Here is a 21,012-nt window from a genome sequence, read left to right as displayed (position 1 = left end):
TGGTTTTTACTCTTAAAGCCCAGATCTTGTTCAGGCCTGTATGGCCTTTGCGTGTGCGCGTGCGTGCGTGTGCGCGTGCGTGCGTGCGCTTCTGCATTTTATGGACTGTATCAATGGATCCATTTATTTAATTTTCTGCTGAAATTGTTAACAGACCCACAGCCCTCATGTAAGACATGGGGCCTGTCTCACGAAAGCACAATTTACTAAACAAGGATTTAAATTTGCACTCCACACATCTAAAGTGTAATTCTCAGTAAAACAAATCTCCGATCAATAAAGCTACACCCCTAAAATGTTCCTAAATGAACTTCATGGGATCTCAAACTTTGCCATATCTGTACCCTCATTTACAATACCAGCATCTATTAATATACCACTATGCCCCCCCCCCCCCCCCCCCCCCCCCCCACACACACACACACACACACACACACACACACACACACACACACACACACACACACACACAGTATAAAATGATTAAATAGGTCAGTAATCTGCCCTGTGCAGTTTGTGATTGTGGAGCCTAAATGGCAAACTAACAGAAATTAAGCTTGTATTCATATGTTCCAGTCTTCAATGCCATAAACACAATCTAATCGTTAAACGCAATTATTTGTGAGACAATTAATCGTCAGTTTAAATTTGGAATCGTGAAAGCTCTACTCTGATGGTCTTGAATGTTCGCAACTCTTATCAGGCACAGCCACCACATCTTTTCCAGTTGGATTTGTTCCAGAAATAAAAAGTACGGCAAGACATCACAGGTCCTCTCACATTTTGGGTGACTGGGTCCCTGGCTAATCATCAATGAAGGGAAAACAAACATCATTTCTCACAGATTGCGTACATCATAGCATAACATTGCCAATTAGTCCATTGTCCAAAGTCAGTATAGTGACTGTAGGATGCACAGTCCATGTCCTCAGGTAGGTTAACAGCTCCTCCATCTAACCAGTACCTGCACAATAAACAACAATGTATTTGAACCACATCCTCTCAGTCACTCTCATACAATGACTTTGATAGAATTACAGGAAAAAAAAACATGTCAAATGTCTCACTGTGTTGTCAGGGGAGTTCTATCCAGCCACATCCATCTGCCCCTAGTCCTGGTCAGACCAATCCATGATCCAACACTCGCCCCAGGGTTCAATCCTCTGATGAATACCTGATCATTTGTACATGATTGAATCATCATTAATTACATTTAATACATTCACTTCTTCACTTTAACAAGTAAGACGCCTTAAGAGCGAGAAGTAGTTGGTAGTTTAAGCACATTTTGATGCTAAAATATTCATACTTTTACCCAAGTATATTTTGAATTCTGGACTTTTACTTTACTTGTAATAGTATTTCTGTATTGCAGTATTGATACTTTTACTTAAGTAAAGAATGTGCATACTTTTTACACCACTGACAGGCAACTGAGGCAAGCATTACAGGCAGTGCGACAGGCAAGAGTAAAGCTGGTTGCTGCTGTGTTTTTTCATTGCAAAATGCGTTTCGCAGAGAGAATGAGAAAGAGAAAGCAAGGGACCCAGTGGTCCGAAAATAAATGCCAAACGGGCTGCAGTGTGCAAACGTGATTGACATAATGTGAGGTTGATTTCTTCATTTACGCGCTCCGATATTTGCTCCGATATTCGGCCGAAAAAACACAGCAGTGTGCAACAACCTAAACAGGCAACATGACTGGCAAGAGTAATAAACCCTTTTGCAAATCCCGCCCCATTCTGCCCTGTTACTATGATGGGACATTAACCCTGGGCAGATTGTTTTTATAGTGGAGGTGGATGGGATTTTTTTTCCCCTTCAAAGCCTCATTACAGCTATATAAAGTACCAAAGGAAAAACACCTAGGTGATATTAATAAAAAGGGAAGACAAAGGTACAGTAGTTACATTGCAAAACAGGGGATTTACCCGAAAATATATGTTTTAATTTGTTTAATCCCAGTGGGACAGAATCCTCTTTGCAGATTCTTTTATAGTGGTAGTGGATGCGATTTTTTTTCCCTTCATAGCCTCATTACAGCTATATAAAGTACCACAAAAAACACATCTACGTGATATTAATAAAAAGGGAAGAAAAAGGTACAGTAATTACATAGCAAAACAGTAGTTTTCCCCCGAAAAATAAATGTTTTAATTAGTTTAATCCTCTGGATCAGAGATAGAAAGAGAAGCGCATTGCATCTTGGGTACTAGGAAGAGGACAGAGAGAATGTTTCTCCTCACATAATAGGCTGGCTTTTCGTAATTCTGCCCATTTAAATTATATGTACCCAATCGTGACTCTTAGACCATTGATAAGGTACATGTGAACTAGTTTGTTGAAGCTTATTCGTTATGATGAGCGAGATCGCTTGACGCTTGCCGTCGCTATCACCGTACCGGCCGATCTCCGTGTCGCGCACTGCGGACAGTTTTTGAAAGGCTGAAGCAACATTCTCCACTGCACAAACTCCACCCCCGATAGCAAAAAGTGAATGTTTTTTTCTGGTTGGCCAGTCAGGGAGTCTCAGGGACCAATCAGAAGGCTGACAAACGGTCTATAGGCAGTGTGACTGTGACACAATTGCTGCAGGTTTTCACACAAACACGCACAGACGCGCGCGCGCACGCACGCACGCACGCACGCACACACACACACACACTAGAGCTGGGATCGGGCCCATTTTTTCTGTCCGACCCGAACCTGTGTCCGACAGTTTTCTGTCCGACCCGAGTCGACGTCCGAGCATTAATCATGAAAAAGCGTCCGACCCGAGCCGAGGCCCGAACCTTATGTTATCAACGCTTTTTCGCCTCGTTTCTTTTTCTTTGAGGAAGCCACTGATTTACACTCACTAGCAAACGTGTTATAATGTGCAGTGAGTGCATGCAGCGTGCCTGTTTGTTACCCTTAATAATATTAAGCCACATTGTGGCTTGTGAAAGTGTTTTAAATAATTACACAAGTAGGCTACGTTAGATTATTAAATAATAGGCGTCTGGTGACTCTTGTCTGACTGCAGTCAGTGACTCGCTGCAGTCACACACTTAAAATCCTCTTTTACAAACTGTTAATAAAGTATTCACACACAAACCTTTTCCACATGTTCAATCAATATCAAAATGTATTCAGTCTTACCAGCATAGACGAATCTGACATCTGCTTTTAATATCCAGCGTCCACAAACGGCCAGTCCACGGCCAGTTGGCCGTCTTTCTTAATCAAAAACTATTATTAATCCAACCATTATGGTTTATGGGTTTTAGGCTAAGGCTACATTCAACATCGGACTTTTTAATTATGTCTGCGTTGACAACTACGTTGAAATGCGTCCATACCGCGGCGCTGATTTCCCTCTTTCGTTTTCAATTGCTTTAAACTTTACCGTAGACAAGTTAACTTTTATCTCGGCTGGCGGCAACATTATCTCTCACTCATTCGCTTTTTCTTCTCGTGTATCTGTTTGTTTGTTTGTTTGTTCTCTGTCACATATGACACTCCGTCTCCCACTTCCTTTTCCCCATGAACATGTGTGCATGGTTGTCAAGACAACGCACTGAGCGTAGCCACGTGCAGTGCACCAGAAAGACAAGGAAATAGCACACACAGAGACGATAGTTGTATCGTTTTACACTTTATTTTCTATGAATCAAAATTATGTCCGACCCGAATCGACGTCCGACAATTAATTGTGAAAATGCGTCCGACCCGAGCCCGAGCCCGTCGGGCTTGTCGGGTCCCGTCGGATTTCGGTCGGGTATCCCAGCTCTAACACACACACACACTAACCTGTTCTTCTCTACTGTTAATGATCACCAGATCAGCTTGATGAGACAGACAGTAGTCTCTGCTTTGCTGCCATGTTCTATCTCTAGTAGTTCTGTAGTAACATCTGTCTGCAAACTTCCTCCATCCACTGGGACACGACTTGTCTAAAAACATCAAACAGGAGATTTACTGATGGATTTTCAACTTTCAACTGATAATCAGTAATCAATTCTAACACATAGGCTACAGTAGGTCTAGAAGTCAGAGATTAGTTGGAGGGTAAAACTATTCATTTATTATAGGCGTATTAAAGGTGTTTTCTACACCACACGTTTACTCAAGCACTCCAGGCATTTTTAATTCAGTATTTTTTTTTTTAATCCTTTATACTTAGGCTCTAGGCTACTACATCTAGGTACAGTAAATATTGTAGTTCTTCACTAAAATTGGCTTATAGGTACTTTATAGCATTAGATTATCAATACCTGTGTATTTCTACTAGGAAACACACAAGCACATTAATGAATATTAAAGCTATTTTGTGCTGCCACATAAACCTGTTCCATTCTTCCAATAGATATTTCCGAGAAATACTGATATAAATTATTTTTAATTTAAGCCTGAAATCAAGCCATCCAGGCTCCTGTGTCCTGGGGAGTCATGACCATTAAACATCTGATTCTGTGACTGTGTAGTAGTTGCGACCGTAGGTCGCATTTACTACCAAAACCTCCACAGGCTGTCTGTCAGTGAGTGAGTCAGTGAGTCACACTTTTGCCCTGCTCATATCTCCACAACCGTTGCCCCCATCCATGCCACATTTTGCACACACACTCCTTACCTGCCAAACTACAACCTCCAAGGACCCCCGGAGCTACAGGGACCCCCAGCTCCCTGGGGGACCCCCAGATGTAAAAAAAAAAAACAAATGTGCAAAAATGACCAAATGACCACCCCAACGGGGCTGCTCACAGGGAATTCCCGGGGACCACCGACTCCTGGTGCTCCAGAACGGATGCAAAAGTGGTGGTGCCCCCAGTGGAGGACCCCCTACACTGCAGCTCACATAAAATGCCGTAACTCCGGCTAGGAGCGACCGGGAGAGCCGGGGCCGGTACCTATTCGTCCGCCTCGGCGCCGCGCAGACCCCACCCCTCATTTCTCACATGGCCCTCTTCTAGCGCCACCATCAGGCCGATTCTTGCAAAGCCACCTACGGTCGCTTATCTCCCGATTAGGGAGTCTTACTGGTAATAATACTACTACTAATAATAATAACTAAAAGCAGTGCTCTTCCGAGCACATGCAGGTCTCCACCAGGTCTTGGTGGCGTTATGATAGGCCAATGGCAATGTGAAAATGGTGCCAGGTCTTCTTCGGCCTTTCACAGCTGCTTCATGGACGCTGCATGCAGGATTTTGTTCCAAAAATGTGTTTTGCAAAAGTCAACCTGATGGTGGAGCTATAACAGGCCAATGTGAAAAGGGTGGCATTTGTTCCTTGACCTAGCGCGAATGTGCATGCAAAGTTTCACGGAAAGCACAAGCTGCGTTTATGATTTGAGGCATTTTGTTCAAAACTGACCAATCCTGCAGGTTTGGAGGCCAATCTTAGCCAATCAGGATGGAATATGAAATATCGGACAGATCTGTCTTGATCACATGACTGTATAGATACTGTGTACTGATTTGTGTGAGTTTTGGATACAATCTGAAGGAGTACTACCCAAAAATGTGTTTTACATAAGTTGGCCTCCTGGTGGCGCTATAAAAGGCTGATGTGAAAAATGCAGGGCAAAGGTTTTCCTTGGCCTCTAGGGACTGCACGAAAAAGGTTTTACACTGATCAGTGGCGTTATAGGTAAAAACACGAATCGGCCTGTTATAGCGCCACCATGAGGCTGATTTGTTTAAAACCAACCAATCCTACAAACGTTGGAAGCCAATCTTGGCCAATCAGGATGGAATATGGAAAATTGGACAGATGCATGTCGATCACATGACTGTAGCGTTACTGTCTACCTATTTGCGTGACTTTTGGACAAAATCCGCAGGAGTACTGTGCAACAATGTGTTTTGCAAAAATCGCCCTGATGGTGGCGCTAGAACAGGGCCATGTGAAAAATGTGGGGCAGAGATTCTGAATGGCATCCATCCAGGGAGTGTGTGTGCACAGTTTGGCTGAGACCAGGCAGTCGGTCACAGAAGCAGTCCCCACTCCCCACAACAATATTTACTATGCTGTCCCTACCACTTGCTCGTCGGTGTCTCACATGGCTCAAGGGCACCTGAGAGGGCGCACCTCCATCATGGTCAATAGGAAACGAGCACTACTGGTCTCAATCTCACTGGGTCTCAAAAACACTGTGTGAGATATATATATATATATATATATATATATATATATATATATACATACAGTGTTGGGAAAGTTCACTTTCAAAATGAACTAGTTCAAGTTCAAAACTTCTAAAATGAACTAGTTCATTTCCTAGTTCATAATTCTACATTTTGAACTAAAGTTCATGGTTCCCCAAAATTAGTTATTTTTAGTTATTTTTTTAACCATAATATTTTTTATACTTATGGCTATTCAAATGTTTCTTTATTTTATTTTTTTTACGTTGCTGCAAGCTATTATTTGTCAAAATTATTGACACAGCCCAAATAGAACCACACACAGCAATTACTGTATTTCATCCAACTTAACATTGAAATGCCCACAATATTTAGGTGCCCACCACTAGTGCCCAGTCTTTCTGCACCCTCATAATGACTGTCTTTTCATTTAGACCACCAGGATATAGTTGTAATACATGATAATAGATTCTATTGTGTTATAAGTATAACCACTATCATAATCTTTTATAGTGTATTATAATTATCATATTAGTAATACATTAATACTTTATATTGTATTATAATCACAGTTAAGGGTCAATTTGTTTCTTACCAATAGGGCTACTTTTGTGTAAATGGAAAATGGCGTGATATCTAAAGGTAACGGCAATGTGGCAAGTCCCGGAAAACTAGTCAGGCTTACTTGCGTAACGAGGAAGAGAAGCACCCAGGCAGACAGCACCGAGGCGCTCAGTCCGCTCAAATATCAACTTTCGCGAGGTCTTCAAGTCTGCAGCTGGGTGTTATTGGAGCATATACCCATATACCTCTGTAGAGCTGTTGAATCCCCTGGTGGTCATCTGCTGGCAGCTGGAAGTCCTCTGTCTCCATCCAGTGGTAGGAGGGATACATGACAGACAATTTGTTGCTGGAGTGGCCCAGACCCAGACTGTGGCCCACCTGATGGAGCGCTACCAGAAACACATTGATGGAACCTGGATGGATGGAAGAAGAATCATTTGTGGGGCAATGCGGTACCCCTTCTGTAAAAACAACTATTTGAGGAGCAATCTGAAACCCTTCTGTAAATATAACTATTTAAGGAACAATTTGGGAACCCTCGCAGTAAAAAAAAAACTATTTGAGGGCACCATCGCCTTTTCCTTTATAAACAGGAACTCAAACTTTCTTAGTCAACCATGTGCTGCTCTGTAGCATCACAGCTTAACTAAAAAACAAAAAACAACTAAGCACTCATGATGAAGTGTCCTTTTAATTGTAACAAATGAACAAGCCTTTCAGGTTGTCTCTATGGTGCGAAAACTCACTTCCTGTCCACTTACCTTGCACATCCTGGTTGGTGTTGCTCCATTGCCAGTCTGAGTTGAAGTGCACGTCGCGCCCTGTCCCAGACCCGGGGTAATGGGCATGTGCCAGAAAGGTTCTTCCAAATGGTCCACAGTCTTTGTGGGAGCCAGAGGCAAAGGAGATCATGATGTCGGCCTTATTGCGGCGGCTGTGATGGATCTCCTCGTAGGGGATTTCCTCAAAGGTCAACAGACTGACCTTCTCCCAGACTTTGAAGGCCCTACGGATGGCTCCGAATGTTTCATACCATGCAATGTTGGGTGCAAAGTTCTCAATACTAGAGGGTGAGGAAAAGAGAGATAAACTGGAGTATTATTAAAATCCCTAACCTTATATACAGTATATATATATATATATATATATATATATATATATATATATATATATATATATATATATATATATATATATATATATATATATGGATCTAGATTCTTGACACATCAATACTGTTCATGTATTCACAAAGACCCATCAAAATGCAGATCTTTAACCCTTTAAGACCTGGAGTTATTTGATACTTTAGCTATTGAAAAATAGCAGAGCTATTGAAAAATCGTGAAAATGTGTGCACATTTTTCAATATATATTTTTCAAAGCAGGTGTTTGTAACTCAAATATTTGCTTCTGGGGGGGGGTCCCTGGAACAACATATTTTGAGATGGGGGTCTGCGGCCAAACACCTGTAATTTTGGGGGTCCTTAACATAGAAAAGTTTCAGATCCAGTGATTCAGAGGAAGGATTTAGAAGTCCGGTCAAAGATCGGGTCAAAGATATTCAAAGACTTGCACACATTTTCAAGATTTTTCAAAAATAGTGCCGCACGGCGAGCTTGTATATCTGCTATTTTTCAATAGTTAAAGCATTAAATAATGGTTAAATAAAGTGGTTAAAATCTTCCCGGTCTTAAAGGCTGTTCCCTTCCTACCTGTAAGTGATATTAAGCTTGTCCCACTTGGTATCACCCACTGTGTAATGGCTCTGGTTGGTCTTGTCAGGAACGCCACAGCGGGGTCGCTCCATGGCTCTGAGGGAGGGGAGCATGGACGAGAATGTTAGAGAGGCAGGGGCAGGCTATTTTCAGTGTGTGATACCTCACTGAACAAAGTATAATCAAGTCAATACTGGAGATGTGGCCTAACGGCATGGATTTCTACACAGAGAGGGAAATTCTTTCAACATAAGATGCTGCATTCAAGTTCAGGAGAGTTTGGACGAGGCAATTCTCTTGAATGCCGCCTTCAGGTATGGCATGGAAAGAGGGCGTTTGCATTTCTTTCATCACAGTAAAAACTGCATTCATGTTCTGGAAAGGGCACTTTTTACAGACAGATAAAAGGGCAGGGGCTCAAGGCTCCTTTGATGTCTAGGTGTGCACGTGCACTGGAGGGGAGGGGGAGGAGATATTAGAGTTGAAAATATCAGATTATATTGTTCAGTACAATTTAGCTCTCCATGTCAAATAACTTTCGTTTTATCAATTAATCATCCCTTGTAGATTTAAAAGCATGGACTTTTTTTTAAATATATATATATATATATATATATATATATATATATATATATATATATATATATATATATATATATATATATATATATATACTATGTATACATCTTTATACTACATCTACATGAAGATGTGCTATCCACATTGACGCATCATGATGATATAAAAAAGACTTTAAACTAGCGATTGGAATCATAGTGCTTCTGAAAAGGTTTACTAAGGTAATTAAATCAAGTATAAAGTCTGAGCACTGTATAAGAGAACCTGGAAGAGATCTTCAATTCCAGCGCCAGATACCTGGCCATTGGATGCAATATATTTAATGTTATTATTCAACATTATAACTTTATAATATTATATTATTATTTAATATTTTTAATGGGTCCCATAGCAAGAGTAAATTACTCTGGGTGGCTTATTGCTCTGACGCAGTGGTTCTCAACCTGTGGGTCTGGACCCCAGGAGGTCCCCAAATTATTTTGGGGGGTCCCCAGATGATTAACCGAACATTGTTTTCTCACTCAACAGTAAACAAACCAACATAAAGTTTAAGTGTATAGAGGATGTATGCACATTTCTAAAGTGACAAATGAAGGACTTTTTAATACCTCTAAAATTACAAATTAAACATTGGCCAAACTGTCAAATATACAACAGGCGTTGTGAGCATGTAGATCAACAATTTCATGGTACTATTGTGAAAATAGCCGATCTACAAGAATGGTTGACAAAAGCAAGGAGCTACTGTAGTTGCCTGGTTAATAACCAGACTGCACTCAACACCACCCCCTGGCGGTAGTGGTGTTGTGTGTGATAGAGGCTGGCACCGCCAGGCAACTACTGTAGGTGCAGCATTGCGTACGTGATGGTTGGCTGGTCCATCTGTCCAGTGACCTCCAGCTTGTAGAAGCTCTGCATGTCACTGATGGCTTCAGAAAGATCCTGGATAGAAAGCAGGGAAGAGGAGTTCGTACTGGCCTGGGGAGCCAGGTAGCCGTACTGTCTCAGCCATGACTAGTGGAGACACACAGGAGACACAAACATTATTAAAAGGTCTGTTCCAGAATAAGAAATAACATGTTGAATGAACAAATAGGCCTACCAACCTTTAGACAGGGAATGATAAAAAGCAATGATAATGATGTTTTCACCCTGTCCGTGAGTGAGCTGTGTGTCTGTGTGTGAGCAGCTCATCTCAGGCACCGCTGGACACAAGCACACGCACACACGAACACGCGCGCACGCACACACATGCGCGCACGCGCGCGCGCACGCACGCACGCACGCACACACACACACACACACACACACACACACACACACACACACACACACACAATAAAAATGTCCGGTCATAAACTGGGGGAATAACATGTTCAAAAATGTCCAGAGGTCCAAGTTTGTTGTAAGCTTCACAGGACGCACTGAGATTGGGCAGTGGGACGCTTGCTGAAATTAACTCATAAATAGCACCGCTCACTTCACACTAGGTGTGATTTGGTTTTGCCCATAACAGGCCACTTCACATTTTGGTCAATGACTGTTGACTATCCAGCTGGCGTCACTTACATCAGTGAGGGTGCAAAGAGAGAGACAGACAGACAGACAGACAGACAGACAGACAGACAGACAGACAGACAGACAGAGACACACACACACACACACACACACACACACACACACACACACACACACACACACACACACACACACACACAAACACACACAAACACACACACACACACACACACACACACACACACACACACACACACACACACACACACACACACAGAGAAACAAAGAGAGAGAGAGAGAGAGAGGGGGGGGGGGGGGGTAGAGACAGAGAGAGAGTACATAGAGCTCATGCCATGATTGACAGAGTGATAAGAGTCTGGTTGTGTAGAGAACAATTAATAATTCACTGACCACCGTTTATTTGGAATGAAATACACGTTTGTGTAAATCAGGGGTTTCAAAACTTTTTCAGCACAAGAGCCAAAAGAGAAATGGATAAAGTTAAGTTTGGTTCAATAATAGTTAAATAGCAAATTGGGCTTGTACTGTAGATCATGATTTTCTGAAAATGTTTTGACTTCTCAAACCCATAAAAAGTATGCTTTTACACTGGTGTAAAATAATTTTGGGGGTACTCTGCATGTGCCTCTTAAGTTCACTGCTCAAAAGAGAGCATAATATGGGAGATTCAATTGTTAAAATGATTTAAAAGTGTACTTTTGTTGTAACGGATGACATTATATCAATAGATCAGAAAATCAAACAACATAAATCCAGAAGATTGTGACTTGTGATTGTAAGGGGGTGGCTGGCTGTCAAAATGATCAGTGATGTTTAAAGTGTTTATAAATAAAGCTTATAGGTCGCATTATACTGTACCATGAGAAATGTCGCAGCCTGTCTCTGTGTCAGTCAGTCAGTCAGTCAGTCAGTCAGTCAGTCAGTCAGTACACATTTTTACAGTCTATTGGTTGGTTCCCTTGTCACATCACAGGTGATATCACAGGTGACATCACCTATGTAAAAGTCCATACATGGGTATTCCCCAGAATCTCTTTTATGCCGATATAGCCTATTTGAAGATCCCTGATGTCATCGATATATTTCACTGGCCAGATGGCCAAGCCATGGCCCATATCTGTGTGGTTGGTTCAGATAGGGATCTCCATGTATGGGCATAAAATATAATGTATGCATACATGGATACATATTATTATTAATAAAGGATAAAACAAAATAAAAAGTCCATATATGGGCATTCCCAGAAACAAAATCCCTTTTATGCCCATATATGGCCCAAGAGCCTGCTTTATACTCTGATTTACACCCTACCTTCCCCGAAAACGAAAAGTCCACATGGATAAAGGATAAAATAAATAAAATGTCCATATACAGTATGGGCATTCCCAGATGATGCCCTGTTAGGGTACTCCCTTGTGCCCATATATGGAGATCTCCAGGCATTAAACCCAGGCCCTAACTCACCATGGCCCTGCTTGGCTTTACTAATTAACATACGTTTTATGCCCATGTATGGAGATCAATGTCATCAATATTAAGGACATCACAGTGAATGCCCATATTTGGTAATGTTTTGACATAACATTGTTGACTATCATGCAGGGGTCTCCATATATGGGTAACTGGTCTGACATACATCACTGGCCAGATCGCCAAGAATTGGCACCCGCATGTCGCCCTGAGGCGTCTTACTAGTATTATACCTCTGTGTCGATGGCACCGTCCTCTGAGGCACTGAGTGAGCTGAGTGAGCAGAAGCACAACAGCGCCACCATGTGGAAGGTCTGTCTGCTGAGCGACCAGAAGCAAGGGTCCCACCAGGAGCACGAGGAGGACATGTTCCTGCTGCCAGCAGCAGCCATGTGGGAGAAGAAGATAAATGCAAGGAAAACAACCGCAGCTTCCACTGCTCCGCGCAACAAGGACGCTGTGTTGCTGGGAGGTTGCAGCTTCTTCTATAAAGCAGAGGGACAAGGAGGTGGGGAGGGGAGGGGGCGTGGAATGGTGGAGCATAAGTGACCCCTTTGTACCTTTCGTCAGTGTCTGACAGAAACCTTGTATCTCCAAGTTTCAAAAGTGTATGTTTTTTTGTAAAGTAAAGTCCTGCTTCACCATACAAAACTATCGCACAAGTAGATCTAGATCAAATAGATCTACAAGCACAACGCCTCACGATGCGAGGCGTTGTGTGCTTGTAGATCGGCTATTTTCACTAGTTTAAGTCATTTTTAAAATGATAAATAAAAAAAGAGCGGTTTTGGACATACAAGGTTTCCACCCGACAACAACGCTTTGTTTCTTGGCCAGAACACATGCGAGGTCACTCAGGGCCAGACTGAGACCATGGTTCAGCCAAGAGGTAATCGACCGATTACTGAAATAACCTCAGCTGTATTTACAGTTGGACTTTGTGAACTAGCAACACTAGTTCACAAATTAACACTGTTAATTTAAGCACATCCAGTAAAGTCATTCAGTATCCATAGAGCCTTCCAGATCTTCCAGATCTCTCTCTCTATCTGTCTCTCTCTCTCTCGAAGCGGTTTGTGAAAATGTATTTTGCATGATTGATTTTACTAGATGCTGGGGGCTCGATTAATATATCTGTCAATTAAAAAGAAAAAGAAAAACTAGCTGCAAAAAAACTATAGCTGCAAGCAGCGATAAAGTGGCCAAGCAAGAAAGAGCAAAGGAAGCAGCAAGGAGGGGAAAAAAGCAGGAAAAGCAGGAAAGGAAATCAAAGAAAAACTAGACTAACTAAAATAATCTTCTGAGCACAGGTCTCAGACTCTGCCAGGTCAGATAGGGTTGTTTTTTTTTGCCTCCTGGTAGCGCAATAATAGGCCAATGTGAAAAGGGTGCAACGTGTTCTTGGGCCTTTCACGGCAATCGGAACTGCATGCTTGAACGTTTTTCATTTATTTATATAATATATATATATATGATGGAATGATTATTATTATCCATATGAATAGACAGTTTCCCCCAAAATGATTGAATTCACTCCCACACAATAAATGAGACCACACAGTGTAAGTCCGGGTTTTTCTCTTACTGTATATTAAATCAATGAGCATACAAAATAGATGTCCAGTACAGTACAATAAACATGTGTCTCTTTTCTTTCTCAATCTGAATCTTCATACAATGTAACATCAGTTCACAAATATACTTCAGTAGGTACAGGGAAAATAGATTTGTCAAGCATTCATTGGACAGTTAAACATAACAATGGATCATGAGATGGTGTTGTGACTGAGTCTCGTGAACTCAGAAGCCAAGGATGTAGAATGTTTTGGCTTCTCATTATCCAGTGTCCTGGACACTTTGACATTTCGCTGGTCAATCTCTCTGTCCCTGTAGTGGGCAGATTCTCGTCACATGCATTAGTTATCAGATCAAAACAAAATAACCTTGTCACTTGTAACACTGAAGTTGGTGTTTTAAATATTATAATAGATATTAAAATGGTTTTAACCCAACAATTCCCCCCTAAAACAACAGCTGAAGGAGTTAAAGTGTCGACCCTAGAACCCCAAACAAATGCTGCCAAAGGGACAGAGAACTTATGGTTCACTATCAGCCAAATATTTAATTAAACTCTTTTCGATAGCAGAGTCAAAGAACTGTATATTTCCAAAGGTATTTAAATCAGAACATCTAATAATTGAATCACAATAGGTACAAATATTTTGATAACTTTTAAAAGTAGAGCTAAAAGAAAAATATAGCATAAGATAAAGGGCTGTATTTTCTTAATTATATCTTAATTATTAATTATTATTATTATTTTTATATATATATATTTTTTTTTACAAAGGTTCAATGTCCCAAGGTTTGTTGAAAAATTCCCCATGCCATCAGGCGAGTCAAAACACATCAACACGTTCCCAAGTCATAATTATAATTTAGGGCTTTACAGTCAAAACAAGACGAACTTGACTCTTCATCATTTATTTACTTTAACAAGACAAAAGAATTTGGGTTAAAGGAGACATGCATTCTGGTTTTGCCTACCCTAGTAAACTAGACTCCTCTGTCTACGAGGCTAGGTTTGACGCAGAACCAGCCGTGGGGGCCATAATTTCCTGCCCATCCCCGATTACCTTATGTAAGGTGTTCATGTGGAGATGTCAGGAACCGGAACCTCCTTAAGCCAAGTGTTCCTTCCTTTTTACCCTTAAGGTTAGTTATTGGCTTTTGTCCGAGTCAATTTCTGTAAGAAAACACTTTACAGCGGGAAAAACGTGTGTAATGTCTTTTGATACTCACGAAATACCATATAGAATTTCAACCTCCTTTTGACATTTCTCCTTTGGACAGACAATGAAGCGTGTCTGTCAAATCATTCTCAATTATCATCAAAATATCTTATCTGTAAGACAAAGGAAAAGAAAAGACAGGAAACAATCAATCAATACTGTAAGTAGTAGGTTGTGGGTAATAGAGTTTTTTTTTAAATGTTTAACATAAAAATGATTCCCAGAACAGAAATTAAACAAAATACTTTATAAAATACTTTAGACCGTATCAAACATTAAACAAGGGAATGTTGTTATTAACTGGAAGAGAGCAGGTCTAAATAATCTCTCACACACAGACCATCTGTCCTTGAAGGCTACACATGTCTCCTAGCCACACATACGCACACGTACGCACACGCAAGCAGAGACAAGAGTGGGAGAGAAAGTGAAAAGTTGATAAGATAGTTAAAATCAATTAATGTAATAGAAAATGTAAAATCACTTTAAAATCAGACAAACAGATAATAGGCAATCAGATAAACTCCCCCCTTGAACACACAATGTCCATTGTGTGTGAAAACATTAAAGCATAAATGAACTTTTAAATGAAATGATTTTTTTTTTTTTTTAATAATCAATAATCATACAATTAATTAATAATTTTTAATAATATATATATATATATATATTTTTTTTCTAATAATGAATCCATCTACTGTACTGTATAATCCTAACATGGCCTAAGATGGGCTGGCTAAAATAATCAAAAGTGGGCTGTCTACTAGGGCCAAATACTATGTGCCCGTCGTCCCCGCAGACAGCCATACACTACCCAAAATAAATCAAAGAGGGTAAACTGACAAATTAAACGCCAAAACTATACTAAACCAGCCCATTTTTTTTTTTTTTTTATTGTTAACAATAATTAATACTATTCAAAGAGAGTAGTCAATAATTAATACTATTAGAATGAAGGTTACCGCCCTTAGAGACTTTGTGGCTTCAGCGATGTGGTCTGGTTGCAGCGGGCGTGTCACACCATAGAGTTCCATCAAGGGTCAGAAAGGCCAGGGAAAGGCAGCCATGGTTCTGCTCCGCCCTGGACTCCAACAACTGCAGGCTCTATGAGTGGAGAACTGACAACAATACTAAATTAGGCATGAAATACAACTACTAGGGTTGGCACCGTGATCAGCCGATCAACGGGGTGCCACACATCTGAAGTGTCAGTAGTAAGTAGTCATTATCATAATCATCAACAATAGCCAAGTTATCTGGCATGGGTGGCATACGTGGGTGGCCCTATGGGCCTTTATCTAGTCATGATTGTACTTGTACCTGACCTGACTCAGTTGGGGGACCCTGTGTAGCAGGGTTCTGCTGCTGTTGGGCCTGCCACTTCTTTCCACAGCTGAAACAGGTGATTGTGTGTGTATTGTTCTGGGCCCTGTTAGTGTTTGTGTTGATGTTGTTACCTTGACTCTGTCCTTCAGGTCCATTCCCGGCTGGGGGATCCCGCTGATCACCACTGGGACCCCTCTTCGGGTTATGTGTTCGGTGGAGTGTCACTTGTCCATCATCCGACATTACGGCTCGCAACTTAACTAGTGGCTTGGGCTCTGGAACGATGTCGTTGTAATACCTGGCTAGTATTGTGATCTTATCTGTCGTTCTCACTCTCCATAGCGGGTCATGCATAATGATCGCCTGTCTCAAATGGGGGCGTAAAACGTCAATCAAAAGCTGATTAAGCACACTAGCATATCCTGGCAGCCCTTTTGTGAAACCCGAGTGGCGGTCAAACTGAGTGGTGAAGTGATGGACGAAATCAGAGACGTCCTCACCCTGCCTCATCTTAATGTTAGTGATTAAGGAAAAGTCCACGTTACCCCTAACAAGGTCCTTAGCCTGATTAATCATAACCTGTACTGCGGCTTCATGTGGGGCGTTCCTGACCTCACCTGCAGGGTTATTACCTTGGGCCGGCACGGGCCGCATACACTGGTATGGGTGACCGTCTGCCTGTAGCCAATCTAATCCCACAGAAATCTGATAAGGAAAAGCGTTAGGTGTGCAACACATAGTAATTAGTTTTCTAACTTCCCAGGTGTCTAGTCTTAGCTCCACAATTTCTGCCTTTACAGATTTTTCCCACTCATCAGGGTTGCTGTGGATATCGGGTAAACGTTCAGCCGTGTCTCGAGCATCCACTGGGTACCAATTACGGTACACAAATGTAATTTTGCCATCCTCTGGGTACGCCAAAAGAGAATCGTTAATTTGACTAGGTGTGGGTGTGTGAACCTGTTCCCGACGCTCACCTGTGTAAACCTTTTCCTTAGTGAGTGTATGGCCATTCTTAGTGGGTGTTGGTTTTGGTGGTTTGCGTGGAACGCCGGGGAGGGGCGGATTCGTGTGGTCAGCGGGATCTCCCAGCTCGACCTGATTACAAGGAGGAGAAAAAACAACTGAGTTATTTAAATCATTGTCACATCTTTCTCCTTCATGTTGCCTCCCCCCTCTCTCTACCCCCTTCCTATCAGATAGAAGTGTAGGTAATGAGGTTTGCATGTCAATGTGATGTCGTGCATTGATACCCCCCTGGCGTGGAGGCCCGTGAGTCACAGCCACCGGTGGGGGAGGTTGTGGTGATGGTGTTCGTCCAGCCGGGCCGACCTCACTGTTGTCCTTCACCTCTGGTGTGGCACGGTGTCGTCCAGCCGGGCCGACCTCACTGTTGTTCGCCCCTGTTCTGGCACGGTGTGAGGAAGGCAGAGGCTGGCTGTCCGATTCTGAAGGCCTCTCCTTTTCTTTTCTCTCCCTCGCTGCCTCTCTTTCTGCAGCCGCCCAGCGCAGCTGCGCCAGAGCTAGAATCCCAAGCCTGGCGACCTAATTTTCGGCTTTCTTCAGACTTTTCCGTTGTGAGATTTTATCGATATGTTGATACAGTACTCCAGAAAATCTCGTCAAGTCCTCAGTCGTGAGAGAGTCATCATATCCGAATTCCTTTCTCCATATGGGCAAAAATGGTGCAATTGTGGGGCACCTAGAAACAACCTGTTTCATTTCCTCATTGTCTATCTTAGCCGTTAAAGCTGTTATCAGTTCATTCTCCAAGCTTTGGAGAGAGGCTTCAAACTCAAAGGTGTTGTTCAGTTTGTAAAAAGGTTGTTTAGATTTCGGCAGGTGTTCTCTGCCTCCCTGTGCATTTCCCATTTTCCAGCTGGTCGGGTAGGAGGAGGATTAAAAATAAAAACAAGTTTGCTTGCCACCTCAGCTGGCGGAATAGACGGAATAAAAAAAAAAAAATAAGACTAAAAAGACGAAACACACTAGATAAGACACAACATGTAAGCGTAAAGCATGAAGATTTCCGTCAGAACGTTCTGTTCTGGAACATAAAGGAAATCTACCAATTAAAATAACCACGCTATTTCTTATGTGATTAAGTGGCTTGAAACAGCCGTTGTTGGGTTATTGCACTGGCCAAGAGATCTCCCTTCAGAACAATTGCTTTTGTCCTGGCTAAACTTAACGAAATATTGTAAAGATTTCCTTCAGGACAGAAATAACTTCTGTCCTGGCTAAACTGAAGTCTCGTGCTTAATAACACCAACTAATAATATGGACAAGCATGAATCTGTGACCAACAGTCTGCTATGTCCTCAGAACAGGAAACCGCAGTCCCTATTCTGTTACTCAAACGTGCAACAAAAAGCGACAAAACAATAGACTAAAAAAACATTAAACATTAAACAATCAAAACGCAGCTTGGGCTAGAGGTAGCAATTCTCTAACTTAGCCGGTACAAATCTTTAAGTACTTGACCCATCTGTGATTTTCAGTCCAAAAAGGCATGAATAAAATCAAAACTTACACTGTGTGCTTTATACACACTTCTCCCAAGTCCCATGGTAATTTCTCCGCACGCAGGAGGAAAAACGAGTGGGAGAGAGTCCTTTCCGTGATAATCCGTGGGAGTCAGGGGAAACGTCTGATAATATCCTCGGCTGGTTGTTGTTAACTAGCAGAGATGAACGAAGTGGGATTCCAAAACAAACTGTCCAGCAGCTGTATCGAATCCATAAACGTCAACTCAGTAGAAATCCGCAAGAAGTGACCAATTGATGGAATGATTATTATTATCCATATGAATAGACAGTTTCCCCCAAAATGATTGAATTCACTCCCACACAATAAATGAGACCACACAGTGTAAGTCCGGGTTTTTCTCTTACTGTATATTAAATCAATGAGCATACAAAATAGATGTCCAGTACAGTACAATAAACATGTGTCTCTTTTCTTTCTCAATCTGAATCTTCATACAATGTAACATCAGTTCACAAATATACTTCAGTAGGTACAGGGAAAATAGATTTGTCAAGCATTCATTGGACAGTTAAACATAACAATGGATCATGAGATGGTGTTGTGACTGAGTCTCGTGAACTCAGAAGCCAAGGATGTAGAATGTTTTGGCTTCTCATTATCCAGTGTCCTGGACACTTTGACATTTCGCTGGTCAATCTCTCTGTCCATGTAGTGGGCAGATTCTCGTCACATGCATTAGTTATCAGATCAAAACAAAATAACCTTGTCACTTGTAACACTGAAGTTGGTGTTTTAAATATAATAGATATTAAAATGGTTTTAACCCAACAATATATATATATTTTTTTTTCATTGTGTTTACTTTTTTTCCATTTTCCCAAATAACCATTAAAAATAAATGGGTGTGTATGGGGAGGGGGCCTGGACGGGGAGGGCCTGATCAAATATCTAAATACTGAATGAAGCAAATTAAAATCTGTCCAGTGTGTTCGCAAAAGCCTGATTAGACGAGAAAATGACCAAAGTTTTTTTTTTTAAGTGAAATATCCCTTTAAAGTTAGAATTTTGAAACGCTTGCCATAGCTATTTTTATTAGGTATTAAACAGGTTTTAAAAGTCCTTCAATTGTGACTTCACTGTCAAATTTCAAAGGGAACACCAAGGCATCTCAAAGGGCACACCAAAGGTGCTAAACACTGCTATAGTAGATACAGAGTGTGTGCCCCCCCCCCCCCCCCCCCCCCCCCCCCCCACACACACACACACACACACACACACACACACACACACACACACACACACACACACACACACTGTAGGGGGGGGGGTATATGAATGCATTACGGAAACCCTGTCTGTCAGTAATGCAGTATCTGTCTGTGATGCTGGAGAGTGTGTGTGTTGTCAATCTGGTTTATTAGTATTACTGTTGTCCCGCCTATAAAATGTAGAGAGGTACGTATGTAGGCGACTAACATCGTAGCAGGCTCATTTTCTCCATCCTCTTCAATTGAGAACGGTAGGTTTGTTTGTTGTTATTAATGCTCATTGCATGCCAGTAATGTCTGTTTCTTAACCTTGTGTGTGGACGGACATCGTTGCATTACATGCGATTACTAGCGTTAGGTTAAAGTACATAGTGTGTGTGTGCGTGTGCGTGTGCGTGTGCGTGTGCGTGTGCGGTGTGTGTGTGTGTGTGTGTGTGTGTGTGTGTGTGTGTGTGTTGTCATCAGTGGGTGGCCTGTTCAAAAAGATAACATTTGTATTTACTGAATCATCATACACAGTAGTGTGTAATGCTATTATACTGATAATTATGATGTACAGTTTAAGCATTTAGCAGACACTCATCCAGAGTGATTTAAGGCAAACACATAGCCTACTGTACATCAAATGCATAGAGACAGTATAGTGCCTAACCTTTGCATGCTTGCATGGTTGTCAAGACTAGGGCAAGTGCTAATTATGATGTTTATTGCATGTATTTGTTGCTTGTTCTGAAAAATATCAATTCAATTTTATTCAAAGGAGCTTTATTGTCATGAGAAAACATAAGTTTACACTGCCAAAGCAAGTGTCAAAATGTATATCACCCAATACTCTATGGAATCTATGAGCAATCTATTGCAATAGGCTATAAATGCTTTTTGGATCTTGGAATAGAAAATAAATCTTCAAATGTACTGTAACTGTCATTAGTTATTTCAACAAACAAATTCTCCTCTTAGTTGTTATCTCAACTTATAGGAGATAACTAGGAGGAAATTAGTTGAAATAATGTGTTTCACTTTAGTTTAACCGCAACGTTTGCAACATTCAGTTGTTTTGTTTTTTGACCGGCCCTTTTTATTATTTTTCCTCCTAATCTGTAGTGTTTGACTTTGCGCAAAGTTGTGGGAAATCATG

The 21,012-nt window shown here is 41.4% G+C and overlaps 1 protein-coding gene across 3 annotated transcripts; it reads right to left on the bottom strand.

Annotated features, from left to right (window-relative positions):
- Positions 1-423: 423 nt before the first annotated feature.
- Positions 424-12,461, bottom strand: LOC308297509 (matrix metalloproteinase-15-like). Of its 3 annotated transcripts, none has more exons than XM_080740929.1 (8): positions 12,232-12,461; positions 9,852-10,003; positions 8,408-8,506; positions 7,454-7,755; positions 6,938-7,105; positions 3,793-3,935; positions 1,068-1,174; positions 424-964 (listed from the first exon to the last, which is right to left on the bottom strand). In XM_080740929.1, exons 1-8 carry the CDS (start codon positions 12,388-12,390, stop codon positions 832-834), a joined length of 1,263 nt encoding a protein of 420 aa, XP_080597055.1. In that variant the 5' UTR covers positions 12,391-12,461; the 3' UTR covers positions 424-831. The 3 variants fall into 3 exon arrangements, 2 of the variants coding, with proteins under 2 accessions (XP_080597055.1, XP_080597056.1); XM_080740930.1 differs by having other exon boundaries at positions 7,454-7,698; XR_013962665.1 differs by lacking the exons at positions 424-964; positions 1,068-1,174 and having other exon boundaries at positions 3,798-3,935; positions 6,814-7,105.
- Between the last annotated feature and the right edge of the window lie 8,551 nt (positions 12,462-21,012).

Source organism: Nannobrachium achirus, assembly GCF_963921795.1.
Source record: "Nannobrachium achirus genome assembly, chromosome: 13".
In the NCBI taxonomy this organism is placed as follows: Eukaryota; Metazoa; Chordata; class Actinopteri; order Myctophiformes; family Myctophidae; genus Nannobrachium; species Nannobrachium achirus.
The sequence above is the reverse complement of the archived record's forward strand: the minus strand, read 5'-3'. Positions and strand labels throughout refer to the sequence as shown.

What these genes read in the sequence shown, in the direction of transcription:
- LOC308297509 (XM_080740929.1), bottom strand. Translation starts at nt 12,390, where the DNA reads ATGGCTGCTGCTGGCAGCAGGAACATGTCCTCCTCGTGCTCCTGGTGG. An exon ending in ACGGTGCCATCGACACAGAG is followed by an intron (nt 10,004 to 12,231) that starts GTATAATACTAG and finishes TGTCTCCACTAG; the next exon opens with TCATGGCTGAGACAGTACGG. An exon ending in GATTCAACAGCTCTACAGAG is followed by an intron (nt 3,936 to 6,937) that starts GTATATGGGTAT and finishes TGATGTTTTTAG; the next exon opens with ACAAGTCGTGTCCCAGTGGA.